The sequence below is a fragment of the Rattus rattus genome, chromosome 9 (assembly GCF_011064425.1).
Source record: "Rattus rattus isolate New Zealand chromosome 9, Rrattus_CSIRO_v1, whole genome shotgun sequence".
Lineage (NCBI taxonomy): Eukaryota > Metazoa > Chordata > Mammalia > Rodentia > Muridae > Rattus > Rattus rattus.
This window is the reverse complement of record NC_046162.1, coordinates 57191444-57213091: the sequence shown is the minus strand read 5'-3', so window position 1 is coordinate 57213091 and position 21648 is coordinate 57191444. Positions and strand designations below refer to the sequence as shown.

Genomic DNA, 21648 nt, shown 5'->3' with positions numbered 1-21648 from the left:
AGATAACCCAGTTTAGTAAAATGTTTGGCAAGTTTCCTCTCCAGATCTCACATAAGAAAAGTGCGTATTGCCGAAATTGTGGTGCATGTCTTTAAACCTGGCAGGCAGAGGTATACATGCGTTCTAGGATAACTAGAGCAACATAATCCAAGGTGGAGAGGAGCACCTGAAGTTGTTCTGTAGTCTCCAAACACACAGGAAATGTATATTAAAACCACCCGAGTCTGATATATCTTTTGGCTCAAAACTTACACAAAGATGAGGCTGCTCAAGGTTCTAAGATAGCCTTTCCCCCTATCTGACTCCTTCTCCAGAGCTAGTAAGTTGTCAATAACACATCTTGCTCCTGTACTGAGATTTCAAACAGGAAAACAAGTCGTCGTCGTCGTGGTGTCCCCCCCCCCCTTCAGCTGCTACTTCACTATGCTGACAACCTGCTGCCCCCTTGTGTTCACAGCGGAACTATTAGTATGAATACCTGAAACAGACAAAAGCGTGTGCTGTCTTATTACTGAGGGCATCTGGTTAACAGAAAAAACACTATGTCAGACGGTCAGAACAGAACCCCTCCGGAAGAGTGATACCCACAAAGTAAATGTGTAAAGTCCAGACACAACAGCAGCTCTTCTCAGAGAGGCCCACCCCAGGCTCACCTCTGAAGCCTCAATGGCCAAATCCATTTCCTCATCACAGACATTGGACCAGAACTCTATCCCTTGGAGAGCCACCTCATCAATGTCACTTTTCATTGCTTCAATTGTGATCTGAAAGGAGAAAAAGACACGTAGACACCAAGTAAGTACAAACTCAAGTTAGACATCCTTTTGACCAGACATTCAAGATTGAAAAAAATACAGTTAGTGGGGACTGGAGAGATGGCTCAGCGGTTAAGAGCACTGACTGCTCTTCCAGAGGTCCTGAGTTCAATTCCCAGCAACCACATGGTGGCTCACGACCATTTCTAATGGGATCTAATGCCCTCTTCTGGTGTGTCTGAAGACAGCAACAGTGTACTTACATACATAAAATAATTCTAAAAAAAAAATAAATAAAGCCATTTGTGAAGTAGTTGGATACAAAAAACAAAAACTTAAAAAAAAAAACTTGCAAAATATCAGTTAAAATACCTTTTAAGAGCTGAATGCGGGGTTGGGGATTTAGCTCAGTGGTAGAGTGCTTGCCTAGCAAGCGCAAGGCCTTGGGTTTGGTCCCCAGCTCCGGAAAAAAAAAAAGGAGGGAAAACAAAACAAAAAACAAAAAGAGCTGAATGCACACCTCTAACTAAATCATTCCTAGCACTACTCAGCACTCAGGAGGCAGAAGCAGGTAGATCTCCGTGTTCAAGGCTAGCCCGGTCTACAGTGAGTTCCGGGACATCTAGGGTTACAGAGGCCCTGTATGCGGTGGTGGTGGTAGACATATACATAACCCCAAAGATATCAGACATTTTCCTGGCACATAAGCTTACATTACTGTTCATGATGGGGCTCACACCTGTCATCCCATCCCTAAAACGACTGCTGAGTTTGAGGCCATTCTGGAGTACATAGTGAGCTCCAGACCAACTGGAACTATGGTGTGAACCAATGTCTCAAAAGAATAAAACCTAGCAAAGCGCAAAGGCCCTGGGTTCGGGTCCCCAGCTCCGGAAAAAAAAAAAAAAAAAAAAAAAAAAAAAAAAAAAAAAGTTTGTTAACTTCAGAGGTTTTTTTTTTTTTTTTTTTTGTTTTTTTCGGAGCTGGGGACCGAACCCAGGGCCTTGCGCTTCCTAGGCAAGCGCTCTACCTCTGAGCTAAATCCCCAACCCCTCAAGTAATTTTCTTGACTTCATAATATTAAGTCTTTAAAAACCCACAGGATTACAAAATAGCAATTAAAAATAATGATCCCAGCAACTAACTCCAAGTTCTAATCACAGAAAATACTTACTGCAAAGAGGGCAGGGCCCATGTATGTCTCCATGTACTGGTAATACAAGGACATGATCTTCACTAGATTCTGTAAAGCAGCCACTCTTACCTTTGAAGAACAGATTAGAAGTTACTAAGTGAGCAGTCTGCAAAGGTAGACTTAGTGACTAAAGGCATCTCTGAGTAATGATGTCACTGACCTGTCAATCTGACCCATCCTCCATTTTCGCTCTCTCCTCTTGTCTTTTCAGTGTGTTCCCCCCTCCATGTTCCAGTGAGGAAAACCCACAGGAGGGTTAAACCAACTGCTGCTACCTAGACTAAGTTGTTCCTTTCACTAATTTCCAGGGTCACAGCAGTAGCAATGCCTTTCACTTCAATGTCTACAATGAAGAGAATCACTGGAACAACTCAAGGCGCTAACTAAATTAGCAAAGGTGATCAAAGCCTTCTCAACCTTTAAGAGAGTAATAATGGTCTCTCTTACATATGTTATAGAAAACTTCATTGGTAAGATTATTCAAACTTTAATTCAACGATTCCCTAAATTTCTAACTGGCTGATAAGAGTGTTTCCTAGGAAGATAGGGAAAAATAATTTTTCAAAAGCAACAAACTTACCCTTGTATCTGGACACTGTGTGGCTTCACAGACCACTTGCATGATAAAGTGCCGAAAAAAAAAAAAAACAAAAAAACAAAAAAAAATTAAAAAAACACAAGAAAAGGCCCTACAAAAAAAAAAAAAAAAAAAAAAAAAAAAGGGGAAAAAAAAAAAAAAAAAAAAAAAAAAAAAAAAAAAACCACTTTCCGGGGTTGGGGATTTGGCTCAGTGGTAGAGCGCTTACCTAGGAAGCGCAAGGTCCTGGGTTCGGTCCCCAGCCCTGGGGGGGGGGGGGGAAGAAAAAAGAAAAAAAAAAGAAAACCACTTTCCTTCTATGTAAATTTAAAAATAGCAGGACATGGCCATGTATGTGTGGAGGCAGAGGCAGGGGAATCTCTGGGTTCCAGGCTAGCAAGTTCAAGAATGAGTTCTGGGTTAGCAGGGTTACATAGAGTAAACTCTGTCTCTCAAAACAAAAACTTTAAAATTATTCAAAACATTTGATTTCGGAGACAATTTTTTTTCCTGAAAAAATGACAAATTCACATGAAACGTGGTAAAGGGCGAACAGAACAGCGAACTTCACTGTTGGCCTTCCTAAGTCATTTGTGATCTTATAGGAACATTCCATTTCTCAACCAATTACATAATTGGCTCTGAATCTGGGCATGGTGGCATACACCTTTAACCCCACATTGAGAGTCTGCCTCATATAATACAAACCAAAAAAAGGTAAAAAAACCACACATACACAACACATTAGTTTGCTGTGGTATCCTAGATCTCACGACCTACAGGCCAAGAAACAACAAAAACTGAGCTATGGTATCAACAAACATAAACCCAAAAATATTTTCAGACCATATGGCTTAGTAATCCCACTTCTGAGTAGAGGCTAAATAAAACAAGCTGAAATCAGTTTTCTAAAAGTATCCACATGCTCATTTTCACAATAGTACTGTTCACATTGTCCAAAAGGTGGAAGCAGCCCAAAATGGATGGCTTGATAAACAAAATGTAGTATATGCATACACAATACTTATCATCATCATCACATCATCACCTAGCTTTACAAAGAAAATTATCACGCATGGAAGACTATACACACACACACACACACACACACACACACACACACACACACACACACACACACACACAATGCTAAGTAAAAAACAAAACAAAACAAAAACACAAACCTAGACAGGAAAAGTCAAGTATAGAATGGTAGGATGGCTTGGTGGGCAAAAGTGTGCAAGCCGGACGACCAGAGCTCATCCCTAGAGCCCATGTAAAGGGAAAAGAAAGGAGAAAACAGACTCTAAAGAGGCCTGTCCCGACTGCTACACTATGTGCACCACTCCCCACACGCCACGGGCATACACAAAACATTATAACAACTCAGAAGTTTAAAACGGCAGCTGAGGCCTGGTGCCATTTCTGTATTTAAATGAGGTATCCAGAGGTATCTAACTCACAGAAACAGAAAGTACAACTGTGGGTGCTAGCAGCTGGAGACTGGAGAAATGGGAAGTTAGCCAGTAGGTATAAAGTTAGTTTGCCAAATGAAACACTTATGAATGCCTCTATAGTAAACCAAATAACCAACCTCACACATTAAAAAAAGGTCAACATGGCCAATATGCTATTTCATCAAGTTGTGGACATACCTCACAAGAAACCTCACTAGACTGGAAACGAATGCATTCTGATCTTAAAGACAAAAACCAAAGCTCAAAGTCTTTTATTTCTTATACTCTAAGCAGGTTATGATGTCAGAGAAACATACCTCTTTGTCAAAGTTTGCTTTGGTGAACTCCAATGAGTTCAGGAGTGCATTGGTAGCAGCCAGCTTCACATTGTTACTAGGCTCTTCCTTCCTCATGCCCTGGATTATGGCAGTCAGGATCTCATTGGATTTATCCTGCAGCTGCTCTGGGTCCTAAAACAAGCAGAGAAAAGTAACAGCCCAGCAAATGCTGCTAATCAGCTGTCTTTCCAATTATAACATCTACCAAAGGGAGGCCACAACCTTCTCTGACAGTTTCATTTCCGATAGTTCTGCAAAGCACCCGCAAAATACCTGCAGGATAGTATAGACCAAACCAAAACAACCCAAACCCATCAGCCTGTCTCTGCACACAAAGACAGCAGCAGTCTGGTGGTTTTCCCACCTATGCCAAAATAAAGTTTTGGAACAGCCAAGGGCCTGAACTGAAATACTAAGAACATCTAAACTCGGGGTTGGGGATTTAGCTCAGTGGTAGAGCGCTTACCTAGGAAGCGCAAGGCCCTGGTTGGGTTCCCAGCCCGCAAAAAAAAAAAAAAAAAAAAAAAAAAAGAACATCTAAACTCAGGCAAAATGTCATGGGCTGTGTAATAGTCAGTGCTGACCAGAGGACAAGAATGAGGAGTTAAACCTCACCACCAACAGTCCAAGGAGGGTTGTACCTAAGACTTCTGTGGTTCCAGTGACTAACTATAGTGGGTGAGAAACCTGGCCTCCAGACGGTAAATGGCTGCGAACATTCATGGCACACCACCCCCCAAGAACTGTGAGCCAGCACTTGAGAAATGGAAGTGGAAAGCTCAGGAGTTCAAGGTCAACCTAGAAGTCAAGAAGACTGTCTCCAAACACCAAAAAATAAATAAATAAACAAATGAATGAATAAAATAAACCCACCCAAAATATCTCTTACTGATTTCCACTGAGTTTGTTCTTTTTCTTTTTGTGCTAGAAACCATATCAATAAGATCTCATGAATATGAGGCACTCTATCTTAGCTATACCCGGACTCAGGCCCATTCTGAGTTCCTGGCCCTCAAGTTTCTTACTTCAGAACATGATTAGTAATTTGAGACTAAGAGGTCCAAAGTAAGTTAAGTACCACGGCAGCTTGGTGCTTCATCTTCTGATAGAGAATCCCAGCACTACTCATGTGACAGCTAAAAGAATCAAAGCACGTAAGTCAGAAACAGTAGGAAATACTTACTATATCTTGGCAAATGTAACCGATAGCTTCCAATGTGGACTCTTTCATGTGCTCTGTGCTGTTGGGGTTGGTGACATTGGCTACCAGCTGAGGAATTAGTTCCGGCCACTGGCTTACTGGGATCTCTGCACAAGCAATACCAGCCACACACTGTGAGGCTGAACTAGGCCGGTAAGTTTCTGTGCCCAAAGTCTGCAAAACCTGGAGGGGGAGTTTGGAGGAGAGGGGGAATGACACAGAATATCAGTTTGTAACATTCTTTGAGCATACTTTACCCACCACCAACCACCTGTTTAACATGTATCTGATTTTTGTTCTTCTCATCCCACAAAAGGACTACTTAAGTATCAACACCAGTCTCCGGAACCTTTAAGCAAAACCATCCCTTGCTTGCAGGCAAATGGACTTCTCAACTCATCTCACATCAAAACTTAACACAGATCAGAAAGAAGTAGCCCTGAAAGGCAAGGCAGGGAGATGGGGGCAAAATCTATTTTCTAGGTATGCATCTGTAATAAGAGCATGTTCACTGTCTTTTATGGACAGGAAGGTAGGCTGTGGAGCACCCAGGTGAATGTAACTCCTAGTGTATTAATCTAGTCTGATTCAAGGATGTGATTTTCTCCCCGATGACATAAACTCATCTCCTTTTTGTTCATTACAATCTAGTACTGACTTTTGTTTAAAAAAAAAAAAAAAAAAAAAGCTTGGGGTTAAGTGACAGCATCATGTAAATGTTACCAAAATCTAAGACTCAACCATTATATAACCCGAACTCTCAGAGGACTAGTTCTGTATTCCTAGGAACCAAAATAGTGTTCTTAGCCATCACCAAGAAGTAGTCAGTGATGCCAAATGGAAATCCGCCACTAAGCTTGTCTAGTTGGAATGCAGCATTTATACAGGATAACCACACAGATGCAGATAAAAGAGGAAGCCACCATTTGCACAGGGTTAACCATTACCATGATCAGCTAATTCAGACCATGAACTCACTAACAATCAGGAGTTCACCCAAAGGCAAACAGTTAACTGTCCCTGGCATGAACACAGGATAAAAAAAAGCAAGCTGCCAGAAATTCAGGCCAGCTCTGCTGACTGGGTCAGGTCGCCTCGTGCCCTGTGGCATAGCGATGAGCTCGTATGAACCATCTCTTATCTGGGTATCATCTTTGCCAGCCTCCACCCAGTAACAATAGTTTCAATCTTTTTTAAAAACTTTATTTATATGCGTACACTGTCACTGTTTCAGACACACCAGAAGAGGGCATCAGATCCCATTACAGATGGTTGTGAGCCACCATGTGGTTGCTGGGATTGAACTCAGGACCCCTGGAAGAGCAGTCAGTGCTCTAACCGCTGAGCCATCTCTCCAGGCACACAGTAATGGACATCCTGTCTCCAGCATACAGAAGGCCAAGACCAGCCTGGGCTACACATAGTGAGCTCCTTTCTGAAAACCACAAAAGGAAAACTGAGGCAAGCTCTGTAAACTTCAGGAGGTGAAAGGGTGCAACTCAATCTAAGTCCCAACCAACCCAGTGTGCAGACACCACACCAGGAAGGGAAAGGTAAGAGGACCACCTTGTGTGGTAGAAGCCAGTCTGGAGACAGTTGTGAGGTCTCCAGCTCCAAATGATGAAAACCAACAAAAAAGAGAAAAATATATTTTATTTATGTCTAACAACTAAGAGGTGGGGATTAAAGTATTATACTTGGCTGGAAAGATGGTTCAGCCATTAAAAGCACGCACATGCATCATTTGCAGAGAACTCAAGCTTGGCTCCTATGTCAAGGAGCTCACAACTACTTGTAACTTCAGCTCCAGGGGGATGGGTCCCACACCTTTGTCCTCCTTAGGCACCTGCACTGAAGTGCACACACCCACAAACATATATGTAATCAAAAATAATTCAATAGCTAGACACATTGGTAAACCTTTAATCCAGCACTAGAGAAACAAACAGGTTGATCTCTGTGGGTTTGAGGCCAGCCTGGTCAAAATAGTGAGTTCAGCTATAATGAGACCCTATCTAAAAATAACACTTCAGAAAAATATCATTTCTCAGAAGACACAGCTTGGATAGAAATAACTTTATACACTGCAAGGAAGATTCAAAGTAAGTTGGTTTTCCTAACTTGTTTGTCAACTGATAGGCAGTAGACAGCATGACTGGAAAAGGAAGGAGGGTCCCTGCTAGGGAAGCATCTGCCTCAAAGGACACTAATTTGCCTAAAAGTAGAATCTAAATCTAGCAATTATGATGCCCATAATCTTGACTTGCCTAAATACAAACAGAAATTCCTCTTATTTCCACCTTAAAACCCCGAACAAATTATGACTACAATTATTTAATTTACCCAGCTTCCTTTGGCCCCTTTCCATAAAGACCACTACTTTATTAACTTTATTTAGTAACTTTATTACTTAAAACAAAAAAGACAAGTCTATCTACATTTGAATCCTGTGCTTTCTAATTCAACAACAAAACAACAGAATCACAAAAATGCCACAATTCCAAGCCAGCGGATACTCACTCATAATGCCAAGATCCTCAACCAAGTTCTCCATGGTTTGGTTTTAAGATTCATAAAAAGACAAGGTATGGTGGCACACACCCAGGACTCAGGAGACAGAGCCAGTTAGATTGTGAGTTTGTGGCCAGCCTGGACTACGTGATGAGACACACACACAAAATCTGCAAACTCTTTGTTTGACTCAAAGTCACTTAAATTATCTCCCTGACTTTACATATTATCATGTAAAAACCAGCAAACAACTGGACCTGCCACCACTGAAGGAAGCAGAAAGGAGCTGTTTGACTGCACTGGAGAGAATTCAACAGCATAACACTCCCTGCTTTCCCAAAGGACCTAAGAGTTCAGTTTCCAGCACCCTTGTCTGATGCTCACAATGGCATGTAACTCCAGCTGCAGGGGAACCAACACCCTCTTCTGGCTTCCATAGTTGCTAAGACATACAGAAACAACATTAAAAACAAGTAGAAAATATTTTTAAAATATCTCTGAAAACCCAGGCATGGTGGCAAACACCTGACACCCCCAGCATTTAGAGTAAATTCAGAAAGGTAAGAGTTCATAGCTATCCTTTAATAAAATCAAAGATTGGCTGGGCTAAACTTAACACCTTGTCACACACTCAAAAATATATCAGAGCACAGTGTTGTGCCACATGGCTATAATCCCAGTACTTCAGAAGTAAAGACAGGAAGACCAGGATTTTGATGCTAGCCTGGGCAATTCCTCAGCTTCATTCTAGACACCCCAAACACACTTTCTCTCTCATGGTGTTAAAGAGAGAACCTGAGGCTTTGAAGTCTCTACCACTGAGCTAAATATATAGTAGCAGCGAAGTCTCCTAAGTGGCTGTGATCTACAGCACCAAACCTGTACTTCTCTAACCCAGAGACCCAACTAAAGTTCCCAAGCTGCTACGGTCACTTGAGCTTGCCGAGCCCAACCCACTGCACCAGACACCTACAGCCACAGAGACGTTAGTGAAAATACATTCTTACACCCAGGTAACGTTTGGGTCTCAGAAGGCTATCACATGCAAATGACCAGCGTCTTCCCTTAAACCATAGGACATCAAGGATTTGACAGTCACTTACATAGTTCTTGACTTCCCGCCGAGCATTAGCATCAATAGCAAGCCACCTCTGCTGGTACTGTGCCTTGATATCTGGATCCTTCGATGTCAAAGAGTTCTTAATTTGTAGACCAGCTGCAACTCTGGCAACCTGACTATTTCCGGGATTTGCCAGCACTCTGGACAGTTCCACAAGGAACGTGGGCTGTGGAGAAGACACATTTATAAGTCTATCAGCAATTTCCACTTGCTTGCAAAGCCCTAGAGAAGAAACACACAAAATTTAGATCAAAGTATCTCGGAAAACTGGAAAATCTCTCTTTGAAGTGGTACCTGCATAAACTCAACACTGAAAAGGTTTCCTCCGGTTCAACAAAAAAGTTAAGGCCTGACTAGGCAACGTAAGCCACTTCAAGGACAAGTCCTATAAAACCTCACCTGCTATGTGAAGAGACAGATTCTTCCTATCAAGAACATGTTTTGAGCCCAAGTCTTTTAAATAGCTCCACAGAATTAAAGCCAAATTGACACCTGGTAATGTGTTATCCTAGTGACAAGTTTCTTCAAGCAGGTACAAGAATGCCCAATGCTGCAAAACTGCTGAATGAAAAGAATACTTAAAAGTATACTTCAGAAAAAGGTCTTGCCCAAAAATAATAATCAGGACAGCCCTCTGATCTCATATAAGTCACCTTTTCTAACACATACACACATACATGAAAGTATAACACAGATGTAAGATCTAGTCCTCTGGGTTTTAGCTCTGAATGTTCAGCAAAAGGGATTTGTAAGTCAAAATATTAACTAGTATTCAGAAATTGAAAGAACACGACAATGTGAATGACACATGAGTTGTCGAGAAAAGTCATTTTTGTTTAGTATCAGGACATACCAGGAGCCTATCCTGTTTTGGACCTACTGTCAACTAACAATGAATCCTCCCAAAACCTATGTTTTCAAATACAGGTCCAAAAGCCACTCATCTAAAACTTGTAACACATTCCTTCCTCTTCCAGAGCATACATACAGAGGAACACGCAAAAAGGGTGGGGAAGCTGGGTGGGGAAATCTGCCCAAAGTAGACACATTTTTTTTAGTGTTTGCAAACCAAACACAGGAGATAATTCTCAATGCAACTCTACAAGCTCAGAAGATAATTCTCCAAGTTTTACTCTGTGACACTGAGTGTTAGGTGCAGGAAAAAGGGTTTCTAGCACACTAGCAAAGCAAAACCAAGAATATACTATGAGCAGAATTCTCAGTCCACACCAACAAGGAAATGCTTGAAAGGTTGTGAGTTAAACATAAAAACGTCAATACAAAGTCACTTACTACTCTTTCAAAAAGAAAGGTGGTCCCTACATAATAAAATAGGATTTGTGGCTTTATGCATGTTACTATTTTGCCAAGCATCACAAAGGACTACATTTGGTTACAATGTTCTTTTGACTTTTTAAAACTTACTACCTTAAAGAGACTTTCAATACCACCCACCCTTCCCTCCTTTCCCCTCCCCCACTTCCCCTTCCCCCCAAAGGAAAGGAGAAACATTCTGGCAATAGGTTGCTTCAATAATCTTATATTTTCCTATACAAAGGTCAGTCTTTTTTTTAAATGTACTTCTTAAATCCAAAATTATAAAATCAGGGTTTTATATTTCATCCACTGATTTCATCAGGGAATAGGCTCAATCTCAGAAATGAGACTCAATCTGAGATCCCTATAGATGAGGTCTCTGATAATCCAAGTTCACACAGAACACACGTGCACACTGAGGCCAGGAATGGGATAATAGGGCAAGAAAGGGAAAAAACTGAGGCAATGGGTTCAGAGGTGGTCGGGTGCCAGGCGTGGCCATGAGCACAGACCAAGGGAGCTAGGAAAGGGTAGGGCTCTAGGAAGTAGTTGCAGACAGCAACAGAGCCATGGGACAGGAAGGAGAAGCCGGCCGCAGCCAGTACAAGACAGGCGGCAGGGCGCAAAGCTTCCACATGGCCCCTAGGCCCGGCTCCCCAACCCCCACCCTTGCTGAACACGCAGCGCCATGCAACCTAACTTCCCTTCCCTCCCTCTTTCTCCCTCCTGCTGCACCGCCGCCCTCAGGCCGCGTGACGATTGGACAGCGATCACCCCGGCGCGTCTCGCCATTGGCTAGACGCAGGGCCCGGGGCGGGACACACCCACCGGCTTCCCGATGGCGGGGTTAGGTTGGGCCGGGCGGGGGGGAAGGGGGACGAGATGGGGCGGGGTGGGTTCCTGAGGCCTGGGCCTCCAGGAGGGCGGGAAGGCCCGCACGCAGGGATGGGGACGCGGCGGGATGGGGCGCGGCGGGGAAGCACGCACCAGATTCTCCACAGCCGCACGCTCAAGGAACTTCTGCGCCGCTTCCAGCTCCAGCCGATCTGCCAGGAGAAATGGGGGAGAGGCAGCGGGGTCAGAGGGGCCACCCCCTCCCCCACCCCAGTCACCTCAGCCCGACCCCCGGCCCCGAGTCCTACCCGGAGACACGGTCTTCTCGAGGATGGTTATGAGCTCCATGGCGGAGGTGACGGCGGCGGGGACTCCTCCCAAGACGACGGCCCGGCCTCTCGGGCGGCGGCTCCAACTGGGGATGGGGGTTGGGGGTCGGGTGGGAAGGGAGGGTGGGGTGGGGGGTGGGGGTCACCACAAGCCCATTCACCGGCCGCCTCTGGGCAGGCGCTCCGGCTCCCCTTCCTCCCTGCTCTCCTTCCTTCCGCCCTCCTAATGTGCTAGGCGGCAGCAGCTGCTCCTCTGGTGGCGGGGGAGGGACCCCGGGGGCAGCTCAGAGCGCGGCTGGTGCTCAGGCGGCGGAGGGAGAAAGGAAGGGCGGCTGTAAGTGAGAGGCGGATCGCAGGGAGGGAGAGAGATTGAGGGAGGGAGGCGGAGGGATATTCCTGCCGGACCTCTCCGCGGCGGCACCGCGCTGCACAGCGATTGGCTACTGCTGGGGCCACGCGGAGTCCCCGATTGGCCAGGAGCCTAGCGTTGAAGAGCCGCCGCGCGCCCATTGGCCTACGTGCTTCAAGGCCCGGTTGGCTGGGCGGGCAGCAGAATAGGGAGTGCTTATTGGCCGAGGGGAGGGGTCCGGGGTGGGGTAGGTAGGAGCGCGCCGCTGATTGGGTTGGCCTGGGTAAAGGCCTTCGGGCTCAGGCCGGCTGTGCGCGGGGAGGAGGGTGGGCGGAAGGTAAGGCTCCGAGCGCGCCGGATTGGCTGGGATACTGGACGTTGATAGGACGGGGCGCCGGGAAAACTGAGGAGTTCGGGGTCGCCGCGCGTAAAGGCGGGAGGCCCCGGGGCTCTTAAGAGTCTAGCGCAGAGCACGACGGGACGCCTCCGGGGTGGGGCGGAGCTGCGCGCGAGTGGCTGGGACTGCGCTTTACGGAGAGCGGTCACTCGCTGTGGTGTACGAGAAATGAGGATTTCGCGGGCCTCAGAGGGGGCGGGGAGGGGACCGTTAAAGTCCTGCGCCGCGCCCACAGGAAGCTGCTGTAATGGCGAGGTCCCTTGCTCCCCGGCACTGTGCTGAGCCGGACCGTGAGGACCACGTGGTTCACCTTCCAACATGCGGATTTGGAAACTGAAGCCCAGAGAGAGCATGGAGCGTGTCCAAGGTCACACAGCCGATTACAGACTCGGTCAGAGCTGGATTTAGGCGAGCCTAATTGCCCGTGGAGCCCCCGGCAGGGCCCTGTGCTGTTAACAAAGTTTCGCGGAGCCGCGTCCTTAGACCACTTAACAGTTAACCCGAAACCTTTGGTGTTCCGACGTAACTTACAAGATGTGTATAGATTATATAAAGAACATGCGCGTTGACGAGGTGTGGCGACACACCTGCCATCTCAGTATCCCGAATCCTGAACTACAGTTTGAGATACTGTTTTCAATTAAAACGACAAAATAAAAACCGGTGCATATAGTTGTTCGACATTCCCTTCCCCTCATTTGTGTGCCTGGGCTGCAAGTCGTGGGGTTTAGGAGCATGTGGGTCCAGGTAGCGTGTCGATTTTATTACTTAATCTTAAACGTGTAAAGAAATTGCCCTACACTAGCCACACTTAGAAAACTTCGGAGGATTTAATGCTCTCCGGAATATTTTAACCTTGTGATTTTTTTTATTGTATTTTTGCATGTATTGTATTTTCAACGGCTTAATATATACATATAGTATGTTCTGAATACTTTAACTTCTTAGCCTGACTTTAAGAAAAATTTTTGTTTAGTGTGCAAGCCTGTGTTTGGTTTGTTGGTTGGGTTTTTTGTATGTTTGTTTTGTTTTTTCTCCACCACCACCACCCACTACCCCACCCCCGCACTAGGTGGGGGAGAGGGGTGTCTGTGTAGCCCTGGCAGTCCTAGAACTCACACTGTAGGTCAGGCTGGCCTCAAAATCAGATTTCCCTCTGCCTTTCCTTCCCAGTACTGGACTTTTTTTTTTTTTTTTTTAAGACTGGGAGTTAGAGATTGGTGGATCTCTGGAGTCCAATCTGATTTACAGAGCCAGTTCCCAGAACTATTCAAAGATGGACCAGGATGGCCTTGAACGCAGAGATCTACCTGTTTCTGCCTTCAGAGTGCTAAGATTAAATTGGCACATGCCAATAGGATTGCCTAGGAAGTGTTTTGTTGCAATGTTTCCATTAGAATTTTGTGTGTGAGTTTATTCCGTTTTGCCTCTTTGAAACAGGATCTCTTTTTGTAGCGATCCTAGAACTCCCTGTGTATCTCAGACTGGCTTCAATATTTCTGTAACCTCCCTTCCTAGGGGGTCCTGAGTGCTGGAATCAGCCATGCTGCCGACTCTTCACTCAAAGCATGTGCACACACCTCCACACACAGATGCATGCTGGTCCTGTGCCTCCATAACTTTGATTAAGACAAAAGGCAGTCGAAGCGCAAGGCCCTGGGTTCGGTCCCCAGCTCCGGAAAGAAAAAAAACAAAAAACAAAACAAAACGCTTTCCTGCAGTGTGCTGAGCCCTCTGCCGCAGTCTCAGTCTTTTTTTTTTTTTTTTTAAGATTTATTTGTTTTATATCTGTGAGTACATTCTAGCTGTCTTCAGACACACCAGAAGAGGGCGTCAGATCCCATTACAAATGGTTGGGAGCCACCATGTGGTTGCTGGGATTTGAACTCAGGACCTCTGGAAGAGCAGTCAGTGCTACTAACTGCTGAGCCATCTCTCCAGCCCAGCCTCAGTCTTTATAGGCATAGAGGGCCTGAGATGGCAAAAGTTTGGTATTAAAATTCCTATCAAGCCTCAGATGCTTAGTGAAACCAAAATGGATTGTATTTTTTGATGTTAAGCTAGTTACTGATGGTGTTGTCAAGCTCCTATTAAAGACATGCCCATGCCACCACATTTACCACAGCATCAAGTGTTGAGCACAGACTTCAGAAATGCCTGCTTGAGTTCATGTTCCCAGCTCTCCATAGCCTGTGAGATACACTTTAGTCAAATGGAGCTAACAGGGCTGTGGATGTAGAGAACAGCACTTGTTGGACATACATCTGTCCCAGCATAGACAGTGTTAGATCCCTTGGAACTGGAGTTACAGATGGTTGTGAATTCTGGGGATTGAACCTGTGTCCTCTAAAAAAAGCAAGTGAGCTTAACTACTAAGCTATCTCTCCAGCCCATAGTCTTACTCCAAAGCTCCAGTTGATGGGATGAACACTGCCTAACCCTTGGTATCTGTGAAATGGGAGAAATCTGTTCCTCTGGAAAAGTCCCCCCTAAACAGACATGGAGGGGGGTAGCAGTTCTGGTGCTAAACACTGGATTCTATGAAAAAGCACTCACTGCTCTCCCATCCAGTCCTCCAGGAGCCCACAGCAAAGTGACAGTGAGGAGGGTTCACTGTCAGGCTCTCAGTGCTGCAAAAGGACATCCAAGGACTGCCCACCTGTCTAGACAGATCTTTACACAGCACTGCTCCAAGGAAGTGGACCTTGAGAGCATTCCCAGAGATGTAGGGCAGGGATGCTTTTGTCTTTAGCTCTCAGAAGCAGAGACCTGACTTGAAAAACAAAAACACTTCAAGAGCTGGAGAGGCGGCTTCGCCGTTAAGAGCACTAACTCTCTTCCAGAGGATTTGAGTTTGATTCTCAGCATCCATACATACGTGCAGACAAAATACCCATCCACGTGGAATAGAAACCTAAGAACCCAAAGCATTTCTCCAGCCCCACCTCTTGCCTTTGCTCACGAGGCTCTTCCTTGAGTAATCCTCGGTTTGTAACTGCTGAATGCCGAAGGATTATAGCAACTTCAAGGCCAATCTGGACTATATGGTATGTTTGAGGTCAGCCTGGGCTGTGGAATGAGACTCCAGCCCCCACCCCCAACACACCCCCGACAGATAACAACAGGCAGGGGCAGTAACTTGATTGGTAGAGTGCTTGCTGTAAAAGCAATACTTTGAAGTCAATCTCAAACACTCATTGAAAGGCCAGGTGCATCCGTGAAATCGTAATTCCAGCATGGGAACCTGGATGGAGGCAGGGCATTTCTAGGAGCCCAGCTTCAATAAGAAACACTGTATCACAAAAACAACAACAAAAAGTTGAAAAAGCAGGGCTGGGATGCTGGAGAGCTACCTTAGTGTTTCAGAGTGCTGCTGCTCTTGCAGAGGGTCAGAATTGGAATTCCAGCACCCATGTTGGGAGTCTCTCAGATACCTGTATCTCTAACTCCAGGGAACCTGATGATCTCCTCAGGCCTTCACACACAAATGGTACACACTTACACACATACATACACATTTTAAAAAATTCAAGGTGGCGACCAATAAAGAAAGACAACCAATGTTGATTTCTGGGCTGCACAATCAATCAATCAATCAATCAATCAATAAATCTGGCAGTTGTCAGCCCACTGGGGCAGCCCCAGCACCCATGTAAAAGCTGAGCATGGTAGAGCAGAATTGCAGGGAGCTCTCTGGCGTTTTCCAGCCAGCTAGCCTACCTGAAGCAGAAAGCTTTGGTTTGGTCTCTCACTAGAGAACCTGTCTGAAACAGTAAGGTGGAGACAACAAGAAGGAAGACATAGAGCCATGGCCTTCACTCTTGCACACATGGGTGATCATTCCTTCATTGACACCGCATGCGCACGCGCTCAGCGGCAAACACAAGGGTGGTGATAAGGTAGATGTGGCAGCACGTGATTAACCCCAGCACTCAGGAGCTGAGACCAAGAGGCTCAGTGAGTGTTCAAGGCCTGCCTGGGCTTCATAGTGAATGTGAAAAGGGAAACTCAGGGAGATCCTGTCCAAACACCAAGGGGGAGAAAGGTAGCATAGTAGGTCTAATATTCAGAGACTGGCAGAGAAAAGTGGAGGAAGGAAAGCAGTCCTTGACAGAACAATCAGAGAAACCACCCAGGATCACACATTTCCAGAGGATACATACAGAAAGCAGTAAGCAGTAAGCAACATTATGACATTTCTGAACCACGAGGATGCCAAAGTGCGGAGGGAAGAAGAAGCAGGTCAAAGGGACAGCCTCAGCAAAGGCACTGCACTTCATCCTTTTCAGCTGGAAGATCATGGGGAGACTCTTGACAGAGATCCTGGCCTGGCCTGCTCTCCTGACAGCCATGACCTGTCATATAGAGTAGCTAACTAGCAAATCAGCTGAGTCAGCACATCCACAGGCTTCCGACCCTCTCTAGGCATTGTTTCTCAGGAGCCAGCTGGGAGATGTGACACTTTAAACCAGAGTATAAAGCAAAACAGGCAGCCAGACACGGTGTCTCATCCACTAACAGCAGCACTAGGGAGACAGAAATAGGATTATCCATTTGAACCAGCCTAGGCTACATAGTAGCTTGGGCTACAAGGGGGATACATGGGTCAGAATATAGGACTCCAAGATAACAAAGAAGGAAAATCCGCAGGGTAATAGCTTGCAGAAGGTCTAGAGAGCAAGTCAGGACAGAAGTGATGTACCCAAGCCAGGATGGCATACTGAGGAAAGGTGCTCGCTGCCCAGTCTGGGTTCAATCCTTGGAACCCACAGAGAGGAAAGCAAGAACCAGTTTGCTCAGTTTGTTCCCTGATGCCCACAAACACACAAATAAATAAAAATTTTTTTTTCGGAGCTGAGGACTGAACCCAGGGCCTTGCGCTTGCTAGGCAAGCGCTCTACCACTGAGCTAAATCCCCAACCCCCTAAATAAATTTAATAATAAAAAGATAGCATAGCTATTAGAGGAATACACTTGACAGTGAATGAGAGGACAGAGCATTGCAAGCCCTGAGTTTCTTTATGACTCCAGTATATTAAAAACTGACAGAGAGCTTTCTGGTCTTGGCTCCAGGATGACCAAAAGAGAAGAAACAACAGTCAGACTTGCCAAAAAGGGCTGCGGCCATGTGCAGCCAGTTCCCTGCAGAAGCTCCGCCTGGTGCTTACCCAAGGATAAAGCCATCAAGTTCATCATTCAGAACATTCTAGAAGCCGCTGCTGTCAGGGACATAGACAAAGCAAATGTCTTCAAGGCTTATATGCTCCCTATGCTCTATGTCAAGCTGCATTACTGCGTGAGCTGTGCCATCCATAGCGAGGTAGTCAGGAATCACCTCCTGAAGCTCAGAAGGACCGAACACCCCCATCAGGATTTAGATCTGCTGGTGCTGCCCCATGACCTTCACCAAAGCCCATGTAAAGAGGTGGCTTCATAGGAGCAGAAGGAAAAATAAAATAGGAGTTATACTTTAAAAAAAAAAAAATGACGGGCTGGAGAGATGGCCCAGTGGTTAAGAGCGCTGACTGCTCTTCCAGAGGTCCTGAGTTCAATTCTCAGCAACCACATGGTGGCTCACAACCATCTGTAATGAGATCTGATGCCCACTTCTGGTGTGCATGAAGACAGCTACAGTGTACACATAAAATAAATAAACCTTTAAAAAAAATGACAAAGAGCCAGGCCTGGTGGCAAGAACTTTTAATCTCAGCACTTGGAAGGCAGAGGCAGGAAGATTTCTATGAATTCAAGGCCAGTCTGGTTTATGTAGCAAGTTCTAGGCCAACCAAGACTCACAGTGAGATCCTGTCTCAAACAAACAGACAAAAACCTAGCAAAGAAACAACATAATCATAGACTAATCTGTCCAGCCCTGTGTAACATGCTCAGAGACTACTATGAAATCAGTCTGTGACTCCCGCCCATGAGTGAATGCTCTGGTCCCTGCAGCCCGAATGCCCGCTTCCCCTCCAGTTGTCCTGACTGTGTTCCAGCCAGCCGTTGGTTCTTTGTCTTTCTTGTGTATCTTGGGTTTTCTTTCACTGGGTAGAAATTGAGTGGAATTCATTTAGTAAACTAATGCGTTAAATACTTAGACTAAATTGTCAGTAAGTCTGGTGTGCTGGCACATGCTGGAATGATGGCTACTCAGGGAGGCTGTGGCAAGAGGGTCACTTGAGCCAACAAGGTCCAGAAGTGCTGGGCCACAGACATCTCAAAACTAGAAAACAGGTTGAATGTAGTAGTCTATATCTATGTCCTAACACTCGGGAAGCTGAGGCAGGAGAAATCCTGAGTATACAGGAAGTACAAGGCCAACCAGACTACACAGTGAGCCCCTATCTCAAAAAAAAAAAAAAACAAATTGGAAAAAAAAAAAAGTGAGCTAGAGAGTCTGCTCAGTGGTTAGGCACGTCCTGCTCCTGTAGATGAGCACAGTTTGCTTCTCAGCCCCCACATCAGACCCTCGTAACTCCTGCTCCAGGAAATAATACCATCTTCCAGTCTCTTCAGGCACCTGTGCTCTCAAATACACACATAAATAAAAATAAAAGATGTCTTTTAAAAAGCTGGGATTGAAACCAACAGCATTTTGTGAGGCATACGGCTCAGCTGTAGCATGCTTTCCTCATATAGCAAGGCCTCGGTTAGCCCCCGATAGTACAAAAAAGGCCACATATAGGTCAAAGTGGGGGAGGGGGAGATAAAGGTTTGCAGCCTCTATGACGACTATGCTGTGTAGGGCTTTTCCACAGTCAGTGGCCAGGGAAGGGGCACCTGGGTCAGCTTCTTTTTCCTCAGAGCTGGGTAGAAGCTGCAGAGATGGCCACTGTCAAATGTCAGCATGTATAGATGAACACTAAGTCCTACACAGTAGAACAGAGACTCTAGTCTTAAGGGTGAGCTAAGTTCCAGATCTCTCAGACTTCACTAGTTAAATGTACTTTTTGAGCCATTCTAAATATTGACTCACAAAACATTGTCTCTCCCATTAGATGTCACACAAGTGCACTTTTCCGGAGGCTGCATGGACAGGGGGCAGGACAGCTTGGAGGATCGGAACATCTTGGAATGACGGCGATGTGTTTAAGCTGGTTAAGTGTTGGGAACAAGTTTTGGCCAAAAGAGACCAGGAAGACAGTGTGCTCTGGTGGGTCCGCCTCACCGGGTCACGAAGAGAAGGAAAGCGGATCTTTCCTGGAAGCCATGTTGCAGAATCTCACTTGAGAAATGCACATTGCCATAAATGGTCAGATCCTGCTCAAAGCGACTGAGCTCACCCCCCGGCCTCATGCTGGAAGTTTCAAGGGAAGCGTGTTTCCCGCCTTTCCATCAGATCCCTGGAGAAGCAGCAGGTCCTTAGAGCTTAGGAGATGCGAACTCCTGGGTGCTGCTCCTTTAGACAGCAAAGTCACTGCTAGTGATTATCGTAGCAGTGTTGCTAGAATGCTTTACTTTTCAATGAAAAATCATTTTATTATTTTACCTGTACGGGTGTTTCCCATGCATGCAGCCTTTTCCATGTATGCCCAGTGCCCCTAACAGCTAGAAGAGAGCACTGAATTCCCAAATTGGAATTTTGCCCGCTTGGGAGCCATAATTGCGTGCTGGGAATCAAACTCCTAACGGCCACGCCACCTCTCCAGCCTGTTTGACAAATCTTTCAGGTCTCGATTTGACATTAGATCTTCGAGAGGACTTTTCCTGAGCATTTAGAATCCTCCGTGATGCTCTCAATTGTGCTGCCCATTCCAGTGGTTACTGGTGTGGATCAGTGATGGAGTTATGACTGCAGGCCCCAGCACTGCAGGAGAATAGCACTCATTTGCTGCCCTTTGTCCATGCACACTCCTCAGCCTCATGCAGACAGAGGCTGTGTCTACCATGCTTGACATTCTTCTTTAGTGACTGAAGGCTTGGAGGAGCCTCTGTCTGCTGTCTATACCCCAGGGCTAGGAACTACGACATTCCAGGCTGGGCTTTGAACTCTGCCTTCAAGGTCAACTTGGTGGGAGCTTTTCCGACATGATTTCAATGGCCATGATCTTTAACTGTTTTTTCAAAAATTTACGCATGCATGGCTCACATGTGCATTGGAATGTGTGCATACGTGAGTGCGTACACACACACATCTGTGTATTTATGTGCGCCATATGCGTGCAGGTGACCTCGGAGGCCAGAAAAGGACACTGGAACCCCTGGAAATGGAGTTGCTGATAGTTCATTCCTAAGGGTGTGTACTGGAAACTGACCCTAGGTAGGGGAGGCCTTCTGCAAGCACAGCACGTGTGCTGTTGACTGCTGAACTCTTTCTTCAGCCTCCCCGCTAATAACCAGTACTTCCTGTGTAGACCAAATCGGCCCTAAACTCACAGAGATCCACTTGCCTCCACCTCCAAGTGCTAGGATTACCCGAGGTCTTTTAATCAGTGACTAAAGGGTACATCCAACTGGGCAAATGGCGTGCTGTGACATTGCACAATGCCATTCTGATGTAGCAGCTGGAAAAGGCCAGCACCATTTGCACTAGATCCCTTCTGCTGTAATGCTCCCATGCCAGCAAGAAACTGTCCAGCACACATAAGACATGGTCAAGGATGAACCAGAAATGGCAGCAACCCACGTTGCCAGGAGTAGTGGCACATGCTTTTAATCCCAGCACTCAGGAGGCAGAGGCAGGCAGATAGATGAGTTCAAGGCCAGCCTGGTCTACACCAGGCTAGTCAGAACTACATAGTGAGACCCTGTCTCAAAAATCAAAAACGGGTTAGAGAGATGACTCAGCGGCTAAGAACACTGATTGCTCTTCCAGAGGTCGAGTTCAAATCCCAGCAACCACATGGTGGCTCCAACCATCTGTAATGGGATCTGATGCCCTCTTCTGGTGTGTCTGAAGATAGCAATAATGTACTTCTATATAAGAAATAAATAAATCGGGGTTGGGGATTTAGCTCAGTGCTAGAGCACTTGCCTAGCAAGCGCAAGGCCCTGGGTTCGGTCCCCAGCTCTGGAAAAAAAAAAAAAAAGAAATAAATAAATCTTTTAAAAATGGGGGAGGGGCAGAAGGGGAGAAAAAAACCCCAATTTTAGTAAATGGAACTACACACTCAGGCAGCAGTAGAAGAGCTGGTCTCAGTTCTGGTACAGTTGACATATGACAAGGACACATCTCCAATGACAAGGACACTGACAGGAACTACTTAGAACCAACAAGCAAGGTGCTTTACACCTCATTTGTCACAGGTGGGAATTACACCAAACTGACACC

General features: G+C 45.8%; 1 protein-coding gene across 1 annotated transcript in view; it reads right to left on the bottom strand.

Annotated features, from left to right (window-relative positions):
- Kpnb1 (karyopherin subunit beta 1) overlaps positions 1 to 12002 on the bottom strand; it is a 30521-nt gene extending 18519 nt beyond the window's left edge. Inside the window, exons 1-8 of the mRNA XM_032911636.1 lie at positions 11614 to 12002; positions 11459 to 11517; positions 9138 to 9320; positions 5506 to 5706; positions 4302 to 4454; positions 2531 to 2590; positions 1930 to 2019; positions 654 to 764 (exon numbers count right to left, since the gene is read on the bottom strand). Of these exons, the coding sequence (XP_032767527.1) occupies positions 654 to 764; positions 1930 to 2019; positions 2531 to 2590; positions 4302 to 4454; positions 5506 to 5706; positions 9138 to 9320; positions 11459 to 11517; positions 11614 to 11653 (897 nt within the window). The 5' untranslated portion in view covers positions 11654 to 12002. The remainder of the gene's footprint in view (positions 1 to 653; positions 765 to 1929; positions 2020 to 2530; positions 2591 to 4301; positions 4455 to 5505; positions 5707 to 9137; positions 9321 to 11458; positions 11518 to 11613) is intronic.
- Positions 12003 to 21648: the final 9646 nt, after the last annotated feature.